Here is a 19,967-nt window from a genome sequence, read left to right as displayed (position 1 = left end):
GATTACTCATAAAAAAGCCACAGCAGAGGCAGGGTGCAGAGCTAGACTGCCACAAGCTGGGTCTCCTCTTAATATACTCTCAGCTGAGACCACTCTGGACAATGAGAAGATACATATTGTGTTCACCTGCCCTCCTGTGATACTTCTGCATTTTAGCGCAAAACCCCACATGAGAAACAAAGCTATGATTTTATTTTCTCCTGGAGTACAGCTGATGGTCAAAAGAAGCAGCAAAGGAAGAGACTGTGATTGTCTCATGTGCTTGCCTGAGCTTTGTCCTGGGGTCTTTTAGGAGGTCTGTTTCCTCCTGCAGCTGAAGTAGCACCTCCAGAGCTCCCCTGCAAGCAGGGGTTCACTCTCAATCTTCTCATTTCTTTGGTCAAGCAAGATACAGTTGCTTAGTATCACAACAACTTCCCACCTACTCATGGCCAAAGCGCACAGAGGCCTTATGCACCGGAGGACACAGGGGAAAATTTAGAGGTATCGGAGCTGCGTTCACACTGCAAAGTCCATCAAAATCTGAACATCCATGTATGACATTGTGGGCTGGTTTATCTCATGCAAGGAGCCCATGCTCCAAAAACTGAAAAAGAAACATCGGTCTTTTTTTCCAAATCACTGGGCCCTATTTCTGCTTCCTGCATCGTGGGACATTGCCACGACACAAAACCGGTGTCTGTCTTCCTTTGGTGCAATGTGCCTTGGTGCAGATACCTAGAATGGCTGAAGACTGCGCAGCAAATATCTCCATGCTTACGGTGCTCAGTTAATAAAGCCTAAACTCATCAAAATTCTGGAGCTTTCACAGACACAAGCAAAGGGAGTGAGGTGAAGGTGGAAGACAGAGGCAGAGGCAGTGGAGGGCATCTTCACATGCAGTATCTAAAAAGGGAATGCAATCTCTGAAGCAGCAAGACCATAAATAAAGGGCATCCCAAGAAGACGGTGCTTTCAAAATTGTTCTCACATCTGATGGAAATTTCCCCAGCATATCAGCAGTTTCTTAGCAGTAAGGTATTTCATTATTCCTGTATACATTATTCATAGGCTATTGCCAACACAATTTTTAAACACTCCATTAAACAACCAGGCTACACAATTCACTCACAAAAGGACATCAGCAAGCCGTTAACTTTCTTGTATTACATGGGGAGCCCTCGTGTGTCTTCTACTTAGGTTGTCTAAATTAATCACCATTTACCACTTCTTGTCTATATTCCTTGGGAGAATTCTGGCAGCCAATAACAAATGAACTTGAAATAAAATTCATAAAAGCCCATATCGTCTCACAGCACTAGGGGAGCCTGGAAACTATCAAGTATCATAGGGGGAAGAGTGGAACCAAGCTTCTCCCTCCTTCAGACCCAGCACCTTGCCCTTCTGAAGTGACACACCAGGCTCAGACGATCCAAAGACACTGTCCGGCTCCAGCTCTGCCTCCTCCCTTTCTGACCCTTTTTTATTAGAAATTTAGTTGATCACAATCATCCCTCTCACAGTTGCAGGCAACAGATGACAGCACTTCTGGCAGGGTTTCCTGCTCTTCCCCACCAGTTGTGGAGGATCCCCACCACGCTGGAACAAGCCCAAGATCTTTAGCATGGAAAACTAACAATCTCCAGAGCTACAAAGTGCAGAAGAATTTGCAGCATCAACAGCGCTCCAGTTCCCTGTAACAGTCTCAGCTAAGGTAGGTAGTTTTGTATCCCTGAAGACAAAAGTTTATGCTAAAAGATATAGTTCAAGTTCGGCCTTGTTTGCAACACAACACAGAGGCACTGTTAGAAGCATACATGAGAGTATTTGGGTTAATAAACACAGGAAGTTTTATTTAATACCTCATATTAAAAGAAAAACACCTGCTAGGAGCAGTTACCATTACAGTCACAGCGTGCCCTCCCCTGTGTGCATGCATGACGAGACAGGTTTTAATTACACTTGTCATTTTCCCCAGGAACCTTGCCTTACTGAATATAAGATTTGTGCAGAAAGATTATGTTTGCTTGGTAAACTTAAAATTACTATTTCTTACTATTTGAATGTGAATTTTCCAAGCCCAGGCAGCATTCTTTTAAAATAATGGTTTGTATTATTTCCATCCTAATAATAATTAAGAATTTTTAAGACATAAGGGGTCAGATTCCAGTCTCAGTTACTCACCCATAACTCAGGAATTTACAGGGTTACAGAGTCCTCATATAAGAATAACCTCGTATGTCCAGAAGGGGCAGAGGCTTCTCATCATTAACACTTTATTCCTTTACGCTTTTTCTACAAGTGTACTTCAAATGAGTTCTTTCCAAACATGCCGTTGCCCATTCCTGAATGCTGCAGCTCAGTGCAGCCCCTGTCATGGCTCTGACCAAAATGAGTGCCCCATGAGGGACACCACTTGCTAAGACAGAAGTACCTGCGCAGCTGAGAGCTGGGCAGCACATCCTGCTGGGACGGTGTGGCACTGGAAATAGTTGGAAGAAGACTCCCAAGAAAAACTGAGGTGACCAGAGGGTGAGGCTGGGGGATTGCCCTCTGTTTGGACATGTGGTGGAGGCTTGGGAAGAGGTGATGGGGCAACTTGCCACCTGGAAAACAAGTCAAGGCTGGTATTGGGAAACCGTGTACTAACACGAGTGGAGGCTGCGGCTTGAGGAAAGCCAAGCATATAATCCATGACTGGACTTGCCTGTACCTCAGGGAAGGGAACATTATTTCTTGGCTGCACGGAAAAATTGCATCAAACCAGCCATCTCCTTTGCACCTGTGTCTCAGAGATGGAATGTGAGATGGGACTGTGCCGTGATGTTGGAAAAGGAAGCACTTGATGCAGGTGGCAAGATCTTTTTTGCTCATGTATGTGATTGTCGTGGCTTTTAGATGGGTTTTGCCGTTTTGTTACAAATTCTAACACATATTTTTTCCCATTTCTTCTTCCATTGCTAATTTACTCTATGCTGAAATGCAATACAGAAAACATCTTGAATACAAAGACAACACTTATAAATACATAAAGGGTGGGTGTCAGGAGGATGAGGCCAGGATCTTTTCAGTGGTGCCCGGCAACAGGACAAGAGGTAATGGGCACAAAGTTGAGCACAGGAAGTTCCACCTAAACATGAGGAGGAACTCCTTTACTTTGAGGGTGGCAGAGCACTAGAACAGGCTGCCCAGAGAGGTGGTGGAGTCTCCAACTCTGGAGACATTGAAAACCCGCCTGGACGCGTTCCTGTGCAACCTGCTCTGGGTGACCCTGCTGTGGTAGGGGGGTTGGACTAGATGATCTCCAGAGGTCCCTTCCAACCCTACGATTCTGTGATTCTGTGAAGGCAGTATTTCCACGTTTTGAATTTCTAAACTGAAGACATTTTCTCTATACTTTAGACACCTTTTTCTAAATGTTAGGACATTTTCTCAAGTGCTATGACTACTAAGTCACTTAGAGTCTTTAAAAATTAATTCAAATTGCTGTAAAGCCACTGTCTCTGTAATTGTGGAATTACAGTGAAAGTATTATTTATTAAATTATCTGTACCCAACCAAATCCAATTAAACCCTCCAAGACTTAGGCAGACTAGGAGCAAGTTGTGTCCTGGCTCTCACCAAGAGATTTTGGACCATATCTCCAGAGGTCCCTTCCAACTGCAACCATTCTGTGATTCTGTGATCTTCAAACAGAACATGGTATTGGCACGTGCAGTGCTCTGGAGGCTCAGGGCATGGACGTCCACCTCCCTGCTACAGATTTATAGGTTCACAGTATCTCTCCTTGTTTTGTCTGTTCTCATTCTGCTCCATATTGCTCATTTCCTTGTTGCTGTTGTTCAACAGTGAACACATGACACCATCACACAAGTATTCCAACCATGCTGTGATTTGGTATTGGTGTAAGACGCCTTGAGAGCTTAGGCTAGCCAATGAAGAAACACAGGAGAAGTGACAGACCTGAATAAGTAACTCTGGGTAATAAGGACTGACAAAAAGTTCCCAATGTGCAAAATACAAGATGTAGTACACAAAGATGACCAAAAGCTTCATACAACAGTTCCTAAGCTATATCTGCAAATTAGTGATTGGTTACTCCCCAAGAGCCCGGGGGTCCCTGCTGGATGATCTCTTCTTGCACCTTGCGGCTATGCAGCACTAGCAGATGCTCATGATTCATGTCTGTATAAACCAATATTCACCACAGGGTATGACGTGGAGAACACCTGTGCTGCTCCTCAGCAGCACACACAGCCTGTTCTGACTGCTCCAGGCACATAACTGAGCCAAAAAACGTGCAGCTAGCTGCTCTATGCCAGAATCAGCTGCATCCACAGCGAAACAGCTACATCTGTAAGACAGCGCTCTGATTTTCTTTAGCATTTTGGAGTCAGTTGTCTGTATCTACATTACAAGTGGGATGAACAAAATCCAGCTGCCACCGTGAGGGAGACATCTTGCTTCTGAGGTATAGAAGAATGTCAGATGCTTGTTGCTTTGAAATGCTAAGGTTGGACGAAGTTCACTGTTCCTAAGCCTTGCACTGGTCCCAGGAAACAACGTGGAGTAACAAATAACGCTCTTCTCTCCACAAGTCCCCAAAATCAGCCTGAACAGAAAATGAGTATATAGCCTCTTCCAGACACCAGCTGTGTGCCAACCTGCTGTGGGGATATGGCACACGCCCATTGGGCTGTAAAACGCTGCTTTCCAGGAAAAGTGTTTAAAAATAATACCCCAGCTATTCCACTGAGCAACACTTGAGCTTGACTCTGCGCACTGGCCAAAAAAAACTGGGCTGTTGTCCTCCACCCAGCCCTCCTGGCGGCTTTGGCTGGCCAAGTACCATTTTGTGTATCCATGGCTGAGCTGTTTCTCCTGGCTTTTGGCATCCTGCATTGTGGATCCTGCCTTGGTTTTGCCCTACTGTGACAATAGCTCTTACCCCCAGTTGTACACCAATAAATATTTATGTGACTTTTGTTGCCATGTATTATGCTGCCACTGCAAGCCCATGGCTCGTGTTTCTCATTCCCCAGAACGTGTGGCTCTTTGCAAGGCACTGATGATCCTCTGTGCGATCTGAGTCACAGAGGGAGAGCTGCTTCAGCCTGGGGATGGACCAAAGTTAGGGCAAAGTATGTGTATGTGCAACAGGTTCTCATCTACAGAGCAGCAGTGAACCAACACAATTCCCCATCAGGCTGAGCCTATGGAAACCCCATCTTTGTGCTTAACCAAAATGGTTAAGGAGAAGCCTCTGTGTGCACAGATCCTATCCAGAGGCAGCCAGTTTTCACCCAGATTCAACAATCCATCATCTCTTGCTGAACCCAGGAGGAACGCAGCAGTTCTGGGCAATTCCTGGCCATCAACCTGCATAAGCTGACTGCAAAGCTGCCATCCTCCTGGGGGCTTGCTTGCAGGTTCCCACCTTTGCTCAGATGGTGCAGCATCAAGCCTTCTGCATGTGTACTCACTGAAACTAATATAAAAGAGGGAATTTTTAGTCAGGGGGGCAGATGTGTGTATAATATGGAAGATTCAGCTGTTCGGTACTCAGATTCACCATTTACATCTTCCCTGTCCTGGGTGGACAGAGAGGCCGTCACAACGGCCTCACCTGGGCACAGAGCAAAGGCCCCAGCGGGCACTTTGGCTGCACAGCTCTGCATCTCTCCTGGGTGGCTTGCAGAGGTGAGCGAGGAGGAGACAGATGAGATGTAAAGGGGCCATCCAGTCGGCACTTTTGACTCCACAACGTTGCTGAACTATTAGGGCTGGCGGGGACAGCCCTAACTGGTATGCTCTGCTGAGTGTAGGTGAGTCCAAAGCACTTCACCTCCAACTCTGCTCTCCTGCAGAAGCAAACACGCTCCTGGGGGAGAACAAATTGCCTTTTGTCAAGGACGGCACTGGCTCATACATGCCCCAAGTTGTTCACAAATAAAATTCTGAGAAAAAGTGCTTGTTTACGGAGAGTAGTGAAGAGTTACTGAACCAGCCAATCAACCTGCCTGAAATACTCTGTTGGTGCAACATATTTGTGCAATTAATAAGAGGGTTTATGTTTGTGTTGGAGGTGCCATGGGCCAGGCATCCAAGGCAGATGGCTCCAAACAGGCTCCACATGCTGCAGGAAATTCAGGGTGATTGATAAACCCTCCTCTCCTCAAGTGGAGACAAGACCATAGAGGCTCCATCTAAAATGAGCTTGTAGAATAGCTAATAAATCACCCAGAAGATGGTACGTGATTTGCCTTTGGGAGAATGTGTGTGCTGATAATCCTGTCTCCATTACGCTTATGCCATGCAATGAGTTTTGCCAGGCCTTGTGGTGTTTTATTGCAGCTACTGGCACTCCCCAGCACAACTCAGGGCCTCCATTTCTCCAGCAAGAGTAATGCAGTGAAACTCAGCTCGTGATCGGCTGTCCAGCCAGACCTGTTCCTGAGTGGCCAAAAAATCATGGTTTTGTCTGACAGGAGAGCCTACATCATTCAGTGCAAGCCAGAAGTAACACAGCTCAGCCTGAATGCTTCCCACCTGCAAAAGGACCATCCTCCCAGCTGAGCCACATGTGGAAGCAGTAGTGGGTCAAGGCAACTATTCAACCCCCAGGTTCTCTTCAACTCCTCCTGCAAAATAGGGCTGGTTTGTTGGCTTCTTTCATCCTTCCCTCTACCCCAGCAGCCTGCGTACTCTCTTACTCTCTCCAATTAAGCAAAGTAAGCTCCAGGTGCACTTCACAGCTTTACTCCACAATGGACTGACACAGAATTGAGAGCTAGAAATACTTCTTTTTCTTAAGACCAAGCTATGGCTCTTTGCCAGAAAAATACAATTAAAAATTTGGCACAGGCCCTCACAGTCCTTGGGTGGTGAACTCAGATATATTGCTGCACAAGTTCTTGGCATCAGAAAAATCACCCTTTGGTGGAAGCAAGGGGGAGCAGGCAGTGGGTGAGGATTAATCAAACTGGCATTTAACAAGGGCCCCTGTGGAGGGCTGGGCTGCTTCACACGCAGCTGCACGCAGAAATGGGAACCACAACAAAAAGTTTCATTTCCACGACAAAATTCTGCCCGACTTGCAGTTACATCAACATTCAACCTAATCTCTGGATTAACCATGGGAGGGATGAAAACCTATCAGCACTGAGGTTAAAATCTTCCAGATGAGTGTCTTCCCCCCAAGATGTGGAAAGAAGGGAGGAAATTTGGAGCGGCAGTTCCCCGCAGCTGGCTGGCAGCAATGCAATGTTTGCCTGCACCAGCCTCTCCCAGGGAAAGCCACAGCTCAAATCCCTGCAGCGCGGCAGCACGCCTCAGCACAGGGAGGACACGGCACGGCCACCCAGCTGAGCGGCAGAAGGCAAGCGTCGAGAACGGGACGTTCTGTACTGAGCCAGCTGGGGAGAACATGAGCAAGGCTCATCATGTGGTGGGAGTGCCAGCCATGCCACACTGCAGACGCGGCTGTTGCAAAGGTCTCTTTCCTGATGTTTGCTCTCCGGAGTGTGATTTCTCCACCACAGGCTGCTGTCTGTCCCAAGGTGAAGACACTGCTCAAGAGAAGTCTGTGCTACCCAGTGCTTTAGGTTAGCCATGTTGTGATCTACCACCAAAACCGCCTATCAGCTGTTGTATGGGAGTAAATTTCTGGAGGGGATTTTCAAGGATAGTTTTTAGCAGAAAACTGCACTGAACACACACTGTATGAAGCGTATTTAAATAAATGGATCAAGAAGGTAAAAGACAGGCATTAGATAAGCTTTGTGGCCTTCTCCAGAGGGCAACAAAACAGCTGCAACCATTAATTCTTGTGCAGTCGTCAGGGAGGAAGATGAGCCGTTAACAAAGGTGGCAGGCAGCCTTTGCTTCTGTCCCTTCCCAAGTTAAGGCAGGAGGACCCCAGCTGCCACTCACATAGATGTAGCAAAGCCCGCATTAGCAAAACTGCAATACGAATACAACAACAGTCCTGTCTTGTCTTGCTTAATGAAGAAATTAAAAAACACGAGGTGCTGAGTGTTACACTGACTGTGCTCACAGATCTGCTGATGAGGCCAGTTTGGCTCAGCCGCCAATGTAATCTGGGAGCCCTTAGACATTGCAGCTCTCTGCTGATATACCCACAAGTTAAAAAAATGCATCTGCAAACACCTGGAACATAAAATAGTGTGGGGAAAAGCCACAAATAGGAAACTGGAGTCTTGCCTTCAACAGATTCCTGTAGGAGGCCTTAGAAATGTGAGGGAATGGTCCCATAACAGCCTGAAGTACAGGCGGGTAGTTCTGGAGCCAAGGAAATAATCCCCACCGCATCAGGGCACTGCCTGTGCCCTGTGTTGCATCAGAAGCCCACTCCTGATCCTTGCCTTTCTCACCACGACATTGCCCAAAGCTACCTTGAGACACCGGACCACAGTGCTCTCTCCAGTAATTAAGGAAGTTATAGCATCCATAAAGGTATCTCCTCTACTGAATAGAAGAAATCGGGTTAGCTTGGCTAACTGTGGTCAACAAGCTGTGCCACAGCATGTCTGGGACCTGCCTCCGCTATGCAGGACCTATTGTTATCAGCAGGGAACCCTGATACCAGACAAAGTGAGATACTGCTACAGTAGCCAATACTTTAGAAAGTCACTTGAGTATCTGCCCTTAGCTTCCTAGGACCTCACGGAAGCCTTCAACAGGGCAAAGCCTTTCTTCAGCAGGTGTTAACTTATAAAACTCAAATTACAGACAAACACTTTTCACCCTGAACTGAAGACTCTGCTTGGATGTATGTTGTTTTGCTAGGGTTTTTTTGGGTTGGGTTGGGTTTGCTTTTTTCATCTGTCCTGTCTACCAGACTGGCACAGGACCACAAGCAGGGCTATCTTAAAAACCTTTTTTGAACCTGCAGTGGTAATAATGGACTCCACATCTGTAGCAATCCTATAGCTGTCAGCAGTTTTGGAGATTGCCTTCTGAGTGCCGTCAGCAACGTACCATTGCCAATGACCAACATTGTTAAACCAATCAAGAATTCAAATGTCTCTGCAGGGCCGAAGGAGCTGTCACAGACTAAAGCTTTCAGGGTAGTCCACTGTCTCTCAGAAATGAAAGCAAAAAAATAGCATTTGCCTGCCAGCATCTTATCTCAGAGCAAAGACTGCATTTTCCTCCTGGGATTCACAATCTTCCTTTTTGTGTAGCAGAAAGCAAACCTCTCTGAACATTTCCTCTGGTGTAACACTCACAAAAGAACCCCTTGCAGATGTGTAAAAACCTGTACCACAATAGATTTGTCTTTTCACTTTGCTTATCAGAGCTGCAGTGCTGCCACTGCAAGGGCATGTACCCTTCCTCGGTGAGGGAGGTCAGGTGGGGCTGCATCCCCTAGTGCTGCCCAGGACCTCAGGGGGATGCTGTGAAGCCACAGGGAGCTTCAGGAGCCAGCCAGCACCCTGGGACGCGCAGTCAGTGGCTGTCCCAGGCAATTCCTCTCAGCATGGGAAGGGGCAATTATTTGGCTTGTCACACCAAAATCCAGATAAAAAATTTCTACTGCTTATGGAAAAGTCTCAACTCACCCCGGGGATGGTTTCCAGGCTACAAGCACACATTCTCAGGAGACTTGTCATTATTTATATCACACTCTTCTGTGAAAGAGAATGCAGATTTCTTTTACCCAGGAAAAAGTAGTGTCAGTTTTTACGTTGCTCTAAGCATTACCTTGGAGGGGCTGGGTAAGCCCAGCATGCTGGCTGTGGGGGACACGGCCACAGCAGAAAGCAGCACCCCCTGCAAGGGTCGTTGCTGCAGACAAGTGCCACACACTGACATCTGCCCCACAAGCTGTGGGGCAAGACTGGGGCCTCTCTCCAGTCTCTCTGAGATGGGTGCAGACCCAAAACAAAATGCCCCAGGAAGAACCATCAGTTCTTTCCTTGTAAGCACCAAGGGCAGGCTAAGCCTCTATGTAACAGCAGTGAGGGGTCTGCACACTGAGTAATTTGTCCCTAGAGCTGAAATCCATCTTTGGCCTTCACTCTCCATTTCCAGCCTTATTTGCACCCCACAACCCACCTCAACGTTTATGTACTTGTTGGAGGGCCACAGCCACCCCATCGCTGGACGACTGGGCACTCAGGGGAAACAGGCACTTAGCAAAGCTCTTCCCTGCCACATGCTGCTTTGCCAGTAGGGACTGGTATTTGGGAGGAAACGGAGGCCTTCCATCCAAAAGCAATTTCTTCAGCAGAGACGACCTCATTTTACCCACGATCTGTGGGCCTGTGCAGGTCTAAACGAAGCACATTGCAGGCATTGGTGCTGTCACAGCCCCTTACAATAACAGCTAAAGAGCCATTAGAGTAACAGAGAAGGCAGATGGCACATGCCAGGCTGTACTAGCCCTACCAGCCATTCCCAAAGACGTGCCAAGGGTGAAACCGCCTCCAGCACCCTAAAAGCACTTTTGTGGCTCACCTTTCTGGCCACACACCAGATTCATATACACCTGGCAGGTGAGGTTTTTGCAAAGGCAACAGGAAGGCAGAACAGAGAGAGGAGGGGAAGGCAGCTTCCAGTGTCTGGGAAAGCTGGCAGCTCTATGCAAGAGACTTTCGCTGTACGAATCCTCGCAAGGGGCTGCAGTAAGGTCACCAAAATCTGGCAAAAGCAAGCAGGGCTGTGCTGGGAAACCCAGGAGGGACAGCTCAGCTTGTCTTGTGCCTAATGGAAAGCTGAATGAAGTGTTCTACCTGTGTATCATGTCCTGCAGGCTGAAAGCTCGTGCAACACTGATGTTAAAGAAATTTAGAAAGGAAAATAGCAAAGTACTCCAATAAAGATGTGTATTTAGAGAGGTGTCACTCTGGTACCTTGTAAAAAAAGCAGCAGCCCTCCTCATGTTATCATGGAACCAATATGCTTTAAGAGATAGGAGGAGGTAAGGTCAAAATATGACAGTGGAGTCACAGATTTTATTTCCAATATCTATTCTTGTGCCAAGATGTCGTGACCTGGGCAAGTCAGTATCAGACACAAACTGCATGAAGATAAACTGGACTTTACCAGCCAATCTCAACAGATGTGGGGTGGGCAGGTGCAAACATTAACCTGTGCAAACACTAACCCACGCGCTCCCAGCATTTACACTAATACATCAAGGGTTTCACTTGCAAAATCCCTGCTGTAATCGGGCTGCATATACAAATGCGGACCATGCCTAGGGACATTAGCCAAGTGGAAACTTCACAAACATCAATTAAGTGATAAACTTGTCATCACACTCCTTTTATATCATGGTTGCAGGGAAAAGCCATGCAACTTGCTTAGTTTCTCTTGCAATGGAGCACAAGTCAGCACTGCTATCCAAACAACCCAACAAGCAAATAGGGATATGGCAGCCCAGCTATGGTCACAGGCTCTCAGCTGGCACAAGCCCACTTCTGCTGGAGACAAAGCCATGGGAGACAAAATATCTCATATAAGGCTGAGGATCTGCCCTGCGCATCTAGTATGTGCTGAAAAATGTGCAGCTTCCTTAACTTCAAATTTACCCTCAATCTCAAGCAATGATTCGATCAGAGGCTACTTGCCACTAGCAGAAATGCACTCATTTTAATACATAATTGGAAATTTAATGTCTGATGCCAGCTGGTGCCATATCTGTCTCCAAAGCTGGTGTCTGATGAAGGGCAAAAAATGGAACTTCACCATTCAAACTTGGCAAAAGTCCCAAGGCCAATTCAGTAACATGACTTGTGTCATCTCCCCTCAGTTTTGGAAAGTGTATGATTTAGAGTAATCTATACAAATTAGGTTTTGGGAGAAAATGTAGCCCGCTGGTAGAAACAAGGCATTTCCATAAGCTCACAGCAAGGTGAATCAAAACAACCACCATCCTCATTAACAGTCAGATTTGCAATACAAGAGGCAGCCTGCAATGTTAAATTAACACAAGACACAAGTTGCACCTAGAGAGGAACTGCACCCTGTGCAATTCTGGGTGAGAGTCTGCAGCGTGAGCCCTCAGGCTCTCCGCAGGTATCTGAAATCCTTCCCACCCCAGCACATTTTGAAATCTTCCAGGAAAGCTCTTGCCCAGCCCACCTACCACCTTTCAGCTCTGGTGGTGTGTAATCATCTCCTAGACACAGCTTTCTGCTCCATGTCACCTGGATACTTGTTCACGCTCAGCTTTACATGGAGGGATGCTCCAGACTGACACACTTGTCATGTAGAAACCTGCCATTAGTTTAAAATGCTATTTAGATTATGGCAGTATAAGATATGGATATAGGAAGGGCACAAGTGGTCTAGAAGAAGCAATAACCATCACCTTTATTTTGGGCATGTTGCAGTAAGCAAAACCTCCATCTCTATTGTAATGACAAATCTGCTGGGCATTGTGTGACCCGAAGGGCAGTAGGAAAATTAGGTGCTAATATAATAGCCACTTAGGCCTCCGGGAGGGAAGGGAGTTATGTAACTAATAATCTTTTTGCTGTTCCAGAGTTTGCACATGCTAGCAGAAGTCGGGTTCCAGATGCCATCTTTTTCTAAGAGTCTAATTTCACTGGTGTTATTATTTCCGTAGTATTATGCAGTTACCCACAGAGAAAGATAACTTTGGCTCTTCTATCGCACTTAGTGTATTTTGGATATAGATACTTGAACAGGAAAAGAGAACGGACGAAATGAATCTCTGACCATTCAGAGGAATTATGTGTAAGTACAGGCTTCTGAACTGGACCCATAATCTTAATGCACAAAGCACACTTTGAACAACAGACGCGTGTGACTTGAGTGATATACTTGAGTTAATGAAGCCTTTAATCTACAGCACTGCCTGCAGCAGTGATCAGCACTAACTGCTTAATGCAGCCACTCTGGGAATGGGAAGAGCATGAGAGAAGCCCGCACTTTCTAGCCTCCAACTTCAGTTGCCCTTATCTAAACCCACCCTCTCATAGCAACAGCTACAGCAAAGAATGTCAATGTCATAGGAAGAATGCGCAAGTTCAGTCTGAAAAAATAAATCGTGGCATGTAACACTATGCCTGGGCTCTAGCTGGCATAAATCAGCACAGCTTTTTGCTCAGGAGGAGCAAAGCTTTTAGCCTTTCCCCAGAAGGTGTGACTGACATAAATGCTACTAAGATCTTGCTAAGCTTACCTAAGGAGATGATTCCCTCCCTTACTTCATTGAGTTCAGATGTTTAGAAAGCTTTTCTATAATTCATTTAAATTGGTTTGGTTTTTATACAAATGCCATATTTCCATAATTGTCTATGTGGTATATAAATGTGCATGTTTACAAGCCTCCTGCGTAATAAAATCCCGATTTATTATGTATTTAAGTAATGGGGGAAATTACAATGAAAGCAACAATGCTGGGTATAAACAAAGAGAACAAGTAAAATTAACTTCTCTACCGTAAGAGTTACTTCTGACTTAGATGGTTGCTAACACTTTATTCATTAATGCAGAAATAATATATCCTCTATTTAAGAAGCAAAGGCTGAAACAGTTCCAAGTGTGATCTGGCTTTCTTGTTTTCAACAGCAGTTTGAGGATTATGGAGCACACTTTCTAATAATAAACCTTTAAAACTATGCTTAGACCTACTACTGCTACAATTGTCCATAGCACAGAGTCTCTAAGCAACGTATTTACATCAGGTTTCTATATTCATCTGGATCAGTGTGATTTGGCCCCTCCTCAGAAATTCAAATGACACCCACCCAATTCTCCAGCCCTATTAAATATTTGTTACTCTTTATTACCTTTTCAGATCATACCTTTCAGGGTTTTTGCCTGCTTTTTGTAAGTGACCTTCACAGTCCCCCACAGCGACATCCTGCATCTACCCAGAAGGTGGACAGGGGCTGTTCCTGGGAGGGTTGCTGGCTGCTTCCCATCTAGGGGGGAAAGAGCTTTGCTTGATGCAGCCAAAACAACGTATTCTTCCCTAACTCAGCTATCTCCATTTAAAGATGCCAATACATCAGAGGACAAAAGGGAAGGGATGGAGATTGTTAATATATGGCTTCTGAGCAAAAATCTGTCCCACACAGGGAGTTTCACCTCCTTCCCACATATAGGACTGTGCTAGGCTACGTAAAAATCAGGTATGGAGCGGGGTGCTGTAAGGATGAGAGCCCATAGTTTATCTTGCTCCAAAATACACACCAGTATCATCTATAGCTGCCCCCCAAAAGAGACCTATTCTCAGCCAATTAATGTCTTTATGTTTCCCAAACAGGTTTTCCGCAAGGTGGTGTGAAGCCCTATCCTAAGTTTAGCCCTAACTTTAGGGGAAAAATAAGGTCCCTTTGAGCGAGGAGCATTATGTAAATGCCAGAGTGACTGTATGTCTCCAGGCTCATCTCCTGCACATTTGTAGCCCCTTGCAATCATGGTGCCTGCTGGGCAGAGAGGTCCTCAGGGCAAGGTCTATCTCCCACAAGCTCATGCTAAAAACTGCTTAACCAATAGTGAAAAAAACCCAAACAAGCAAAAAAAAAAACAGACAAAAATCACTAACGAGGCAGTCTCAGAAAGGACTTTTATTAAGATGGGACCAGTGATGACTGAACAAGAAGGGAATTAAACCTCACATATCCATGAAGTAAATGCACCATGTATTCATACTGCTCTCCAATTGCAGGCTCTGAGCCCACACAGCTTTATGCAGAAAAAGCAGCTCTTAATCAGAGCAGTGTCAAGAAGAATAATTTTTAAGCAGGATGCTCCTGCTTGCCTAGCGGAGTAAGCAGTGAAAGCTTCCCTCCAAGGTGACTTCCAACCAGAGCGAGCATTGCTCACCAGCTGGAGCAGGACCGGCAGACAAATACATCTTCTCTGCCCCAGCCCAGCACCATGCAAGTCTAGACTCTGGCATCAGCGAGACACCAGAGCTTTATCCCAGCTGAGGACCTGGCACAATATGTTAAAAGGTATTTTGGCCCCAGACTCATTTATTTGTGGGCATGCTCCCCACTCAGCACATCTGAATTCTGCAGCACCAGAGACGACAGCTTGGCTAGCTCTGCACGATGCCACGGTCTCTCCTTGCACGCGGGTGGACGTGCCAAACCCCCCAGCCCACAATGCACACCTGGCAGCCCACGCAAACAAGCAGTCCAAGCCACCATCTCTCTCGAGCTCCCGCTCCATGGACCGTGCCTCCTTGCCTGGTTTCTTCCAGTGTCAGTTGTACAGCAGACCTGGAGCTCAGGGTTTCTGACTCTTGTTACAAGAGCAGCCTAAAGAAGGAAAGAGGGGGAGACGCAGGAGACCAGGTTGTGTGTAAGTAGCGAGGGCCATCTGCTGCAGTTATGTACAAAGGCCATCGCTTTGAAAATGGGAAGCAAAATCATGTCACTCTCGGCTGTGCTCTTCTGGTGTCCTCCCCATCGAGGCTGATGCTGCAGTGCATTGGGAGAGGACATACGCTGTAGACAAATCAATTCCTCTGGCTAATTTGAGTCTGCCTCAGGTGCTGCCCCCACAGAGAGCACCCCCATCATATGTCAACACCTGGTCTATGTATGCAGCAAAAGACAGTGCGGTACTGAGATAAGGCCTGGGCCCAACGGGCAGCACCTAGCTGTGACCAAACCAATTGCCCACTGCTGCTCCCTTCAGGAAGTGACTTCCCGGTGGGAGCCCACCAGCTGTGCAGCCACCCTGCTTCTCACCCCCTCTGTGGCTCCAGCCAGCAGCTGTGCAGGGGCCGCACCATGCCCCCAGGCAGGACATGCTGCTGCACGACACTGTTCCAGCCTGCCCTTCGCAGACCACAGCATGGCCGATGTGCTCCTTCGGAGGAACAGCGACGTGAAAACCCACTGAAGGTGATGTGCAAAGAACTGCTCCTTAACAGACTGAAGGCTTGCAGCTCGTTTTTTATGAGCTCTTTGGAGGATGAGACGCCCTCCCACCTGTACTGCCACGGTAAACAGCTGCAGCTCTGGTCGCAGCTCCTGGTCTCATCGTCCCTCCAGCTCTCTGCAGCTTCACACCTGCGTTAGTTGCCTTTCGTGAAGCAAAGAGTCAATATGTCAGGGATGAAGCCAGAGCAGAAACATGCTTTGTTACACGTCAAAAGGGCAAGTGAAGAAAGCAGTTGTTTGGTTTTTTTTTTATTTTCCTTCCCAAATTACCTTCCTAAAGCGTAATATCTGGTATAGATAAAGCCTACGCATACCCTTCCCAACACATACTCATGCTTTAGTCATTTGCCTCCACTCAAAGCTCAGTTGAAATACACTCTGCAAGACCACCCTGATTCACTAGCCTTAAAAAGCCAAGTGCTGCCTCCTGTGGATTATGAAACAAATTCTGCCAGGTTTTGAGCCATTCCGGTATTGTCCCAGCCTAAGATTTTACTTCCGAGGTACATGTACACAATTCACTGTAACCAAAAGCACTACTTAAGGATGACTTTAGCTTACAGCACAGAAGCACAAAGATACCAAGCCTTTTTAGCTATTTTTGAAAAGCATTAAAAAGAAAAAAAAATACTTTGGCACTACAATGGTATCATTTACAAGCTACTTCCCTCTGTCTCTAAAGATAAAAATCACCCCTGCGCTGCTGATGAACTTACCAGGTACATGTTAATAACTGGGGGAAAATTCATCTGAAGTATCAGACAATACAGGCTGCTGTGCAGAACTGGCAAAGCAATTTAAAAGTTTTGAACCCTGGCTTTGTGAGTTAAGAACTGGGAAGGGACAGGATTCCTACCTGCGAGAGAGAATGCAATGAACTGGCCATTAACCACAATATTTCAAAACAGGATGACAACGGATCCGCAGGGAACCAGGATACCAGCAATAGGTGTTCAGTGCCGCAGCGAAGCGCCAGGCAACTTTCCCACCAACAGTTAGCTATTCTTATAGCACGCGTATTCAGACAAATCCCTCACTTTCTAGAAAGAGGAACATGCAATGCAGCGTGTCTAACACCGTGGCTTCTCTGCTGTTCTGGCTGGAAGCATTTTGTCTTCTTCCAGCATCCAAACACCCCCCTTCACCTGCAGGGCCAGGACCTGGTACTGCTGGTCCAGCCTGCCGTGAGCCACAGCTACTTCAGTTACCAGTTTTGCGCCGTCAATCCACCTGTGCTGCCACACGTCACCTATTGACAGGACAGCGGCCAGTCGCTACCTTATTCCTGGGTATGTTAATTAAGCATCATGACTCCCCCATGAGACAGGCAGGTGACATCGTCCCCATCTCATGGCACAAGTGCCAGACTGGCTTGTCAGGGGCGACTAGGTCTCGGCGGGAGGTCGCCCAGCCTATGGCACGGTCTGCCCGGCGTGGTGGCCGGCCCAAGCCGTCACCTGGACGGCAAAGCCACCTCCGGGTGGTCGGGCAGAGGTGCCTGCCAGGGCAGAGAGGCCGCGGGGGCAGGGAGATGCTCCGGGGCGCTGCCACGGCGCAAGCCCAGGGCAGCTGGAGCAGAGACGCTCCGAGCGGGCGTCTTCTGCCTAAAGCCGGCGGATGACAGACTCCCTTAAAAACATAAACGACGAGAGGAGGAAGAGATGCAGAACCACCGCTGGAGCAACAGCTGCCGGGGGCGGCACCGGCGCAGGGCCGGGGTGAGCACCAGGTACGCGGGGGTCTCCGCCAACGCTGGGAGCACCCACCGCCTCGGGGGCAGCGCCTCGGGGACCGGCTGTGGATCACCGGCGACAGGGGAGGAGGCGGGGGGAGGGGGGTACCGTCCGGGGCGGGCGGCCGTGGGAGGGATCGCGTGTCCCGCTGCCCCCCGCCCGCCCGCCGCGCGGCCCGCACTCACCACGGTGACGGGGGACACCATGTCGGCGGCGGGGCACGTCCTGCTCCGGCTGCGGCTGCTGCCCGCCCTGTCGCCCGCCCGCCCGCCGGGGCGCTTTTTTAGACAGCGGTGACGTCACAGAAGAGGGGGCCCCCGCGGCGAATGCGCTGCGGGGGGGGGGGGATGGGGGGGGGGATGGGGGGGGCCGCGCCGGCCCCGCCCCCGGGGCGGGCAGGGCAGGGCCGGCAGCGCGGGCAGGCGCGGCCCGGGCCCCGGCGCCGTTCGCTCGGTCCCCGGCGGCGGCGGCGTCAGTGGCGCCGTCCCCCTCCCGGCAAGGCGGCGGCCGGGCAGCCGGCAGGGGCCGGGTCCTGCGCCGCGTCCCCTCCCTGGGGGCGGCCGCAGCGGCGACGCGGCCGGCGGGGTCCCCGGGGGGAGGCGGCGGGGTGCGCCGGTCCTTGCGAGCCCCCGTTGCCGGGCCCTGGGGGAGACGCAGGGGCTCCCTTCCGAAAACGGGCTACCCAGTACCCCGTGCCGGAGCAGGGCGCGGTGCCTTCTCCGCCGCAGCACTACCGAGGAGGGCTCTTGGCTGAGGAAAGCGTCGGCCCGCTCGGCAAAACGAGGGTGCCCGCCCAGGGGTGCCAGCGGCCGGGTGCGCCGCCCGCCCGCCGGTAAACGCCCCGCAACGGCAGCGCCTCGGAGGGTCGAGGACATCCTCGGGCAGGGCAGGGCAGGGCCGGGCCGCGTCCTTCGCCCCAGCACCGCCCAGAGCTGCCGGTGCCGGCGGTACCAGGCACGGGGCGAGGGGTAGCACACCCCATATCCCTGGCTCTGTCTCGGGTCTCTCCCGTCTCCGCGTCTCCCTCCCGCACGCCTGGTCGCCTGCCTGCACCCGCACACCCCCAGCCCCGGCCTCTCTCCTCCCTTGCCATCCTGCCTGCCGCTCTCCTCTTCCTGCCCTTTTCTTTCACATCCCTATTTCTTGCAGAGACCCCTATGGCCTTCCACTCTTTCTGCTCCACTTTGACTCCTCACCACCCCCCATTTCCCCATTTTTCCCTTTCCAAGGGGCTTCTCTCTTTTCACAGCTGCCCCCTTAATGCTTTCCATCGCCTCCATCTTAAGACCCGAAGGCTTTTGGCGGACCCTGCAGGGCTGCCCTGTGTTTTCCAGCCCTGTTCCTGCTCCCAGCCGCTGGTGATGGCCCCCGTATCCCCCGAGGATCGGGTCCCTCCCAGCTCACCTCCCCATCCCCATCCTCCTGCCAAGGTCATCCAGAGGCTGCAAAAATGTTAGTGTTGGCAAAAAGACAGGGTGGGGAACAAGTAATGTGGGATACTAGAGAGTGGGACGCTGCAGCTCAGGCTTATTACAGTGACCCTGGGACTACCTTCAATCTGTTTTTACTTGAGGATTAATATTTAAGGATGCAGGAAGCCACTTGACATGTAATATGATCTTGCTCAAAAGTTTCACTTCATAACAAAACAAACAGGTACTTAAATAGTAGATGATTAAGTAATCTGCTATTTGCAGCCTGAGCAAAAGTCATGTCCAGTATTTATCACACCAAGGGAACATTTTCTTCTATAAAGTAAAAAAAAAAATCTCTGCAATTCTTTTGCAGTCTTTGTGCAATAGATTGGTATCATGTTTCTGAGGACGAAATGTATATGAGCAGCAGTCCCGAGATCCCACACAGGCAACCTGAGATCCCACACAGGCAACCCGATTTATATCGACAGAGGCACATGAGAGAGGGCAGCGTTTGGCCCATCATCATCCGATGGGACTGGGATGGATGCTGCAGCATTTGCGTCACTTACTGATCTAAAAGGGATTTCTACTTGAAAAAAAGAAACTGCAAATCTGCACTATCAGATCGGAGAGGCATTGCAGTGAAATCTGTGGCAAGTAAACCACAATCAGATCAAAGCAAACTGTTGTTTGTACAGCAAAGACCCACGCAGCCGTGGCCAGGGGATTGAATGCTGTTCGTACAATTTCAGGTAGCATAGTTCACAGGGCAGTAACATTTTCATGAGGCAAGAAGAGAAGGATAAGTTTTCCCATTTTTCGGAGAAACTAGATGAACTAGAGAACGGGAAGAAATTTCACAGCTTTTCCCAATGAAGGCTTCGCCCTGCTGAAATCAAGGGGGACAGTCCCTAGTGGAAGCAGCACAAGGATACAGA

General features: G+C 48.8%; 1 protein-coding gene across 1 annotated transcript in view; it reads right to left on the bottom strand.

Annotated features, from left to right (window-relative positions):
- The window catches only part of TMEM86A (transmembrane protein 86A), a 29,306-nt gene extending 11,381 nt beyond the window's left edge, over positions 1–17,925 (bottom strand). The window contains exon 1 of the mRNA XM_063333976.1: positions 17,797–17,925. Within this exon, the coding sequence (XP_063190046.1) occupies positions 17,797–17,817 (21 nt within the window). The 5' untranslated portion in view covers positions 17,818–17,925. The remainder of the gene's footprint in view (positions 1–17,796) is intronic.
- Between the last annotated feature and the right edge of the window lie 2,042 nt (positions 17,926–19,967).

This window comes from Chroicocephalus ridibundus, chromosome 4 (genome assembly GCF_963924245.1).
Source record: "Chroicocephalus ridibundus chromosome 4, bChrRid1.1, whole genome shotgun sequence".
NCBI classification, from domain to species: domain Eukaryota; kingdom Metazoa; phylum Chordata; class Aves; order Charadriiformes; family Laridae; genus Chroicocephalus; species Chroicocephalus ridibundus.
Note: the sequence above shows the minus strand (reverse complement) of the source record. Positions and strands in the feature narration are given on the sequence as shown.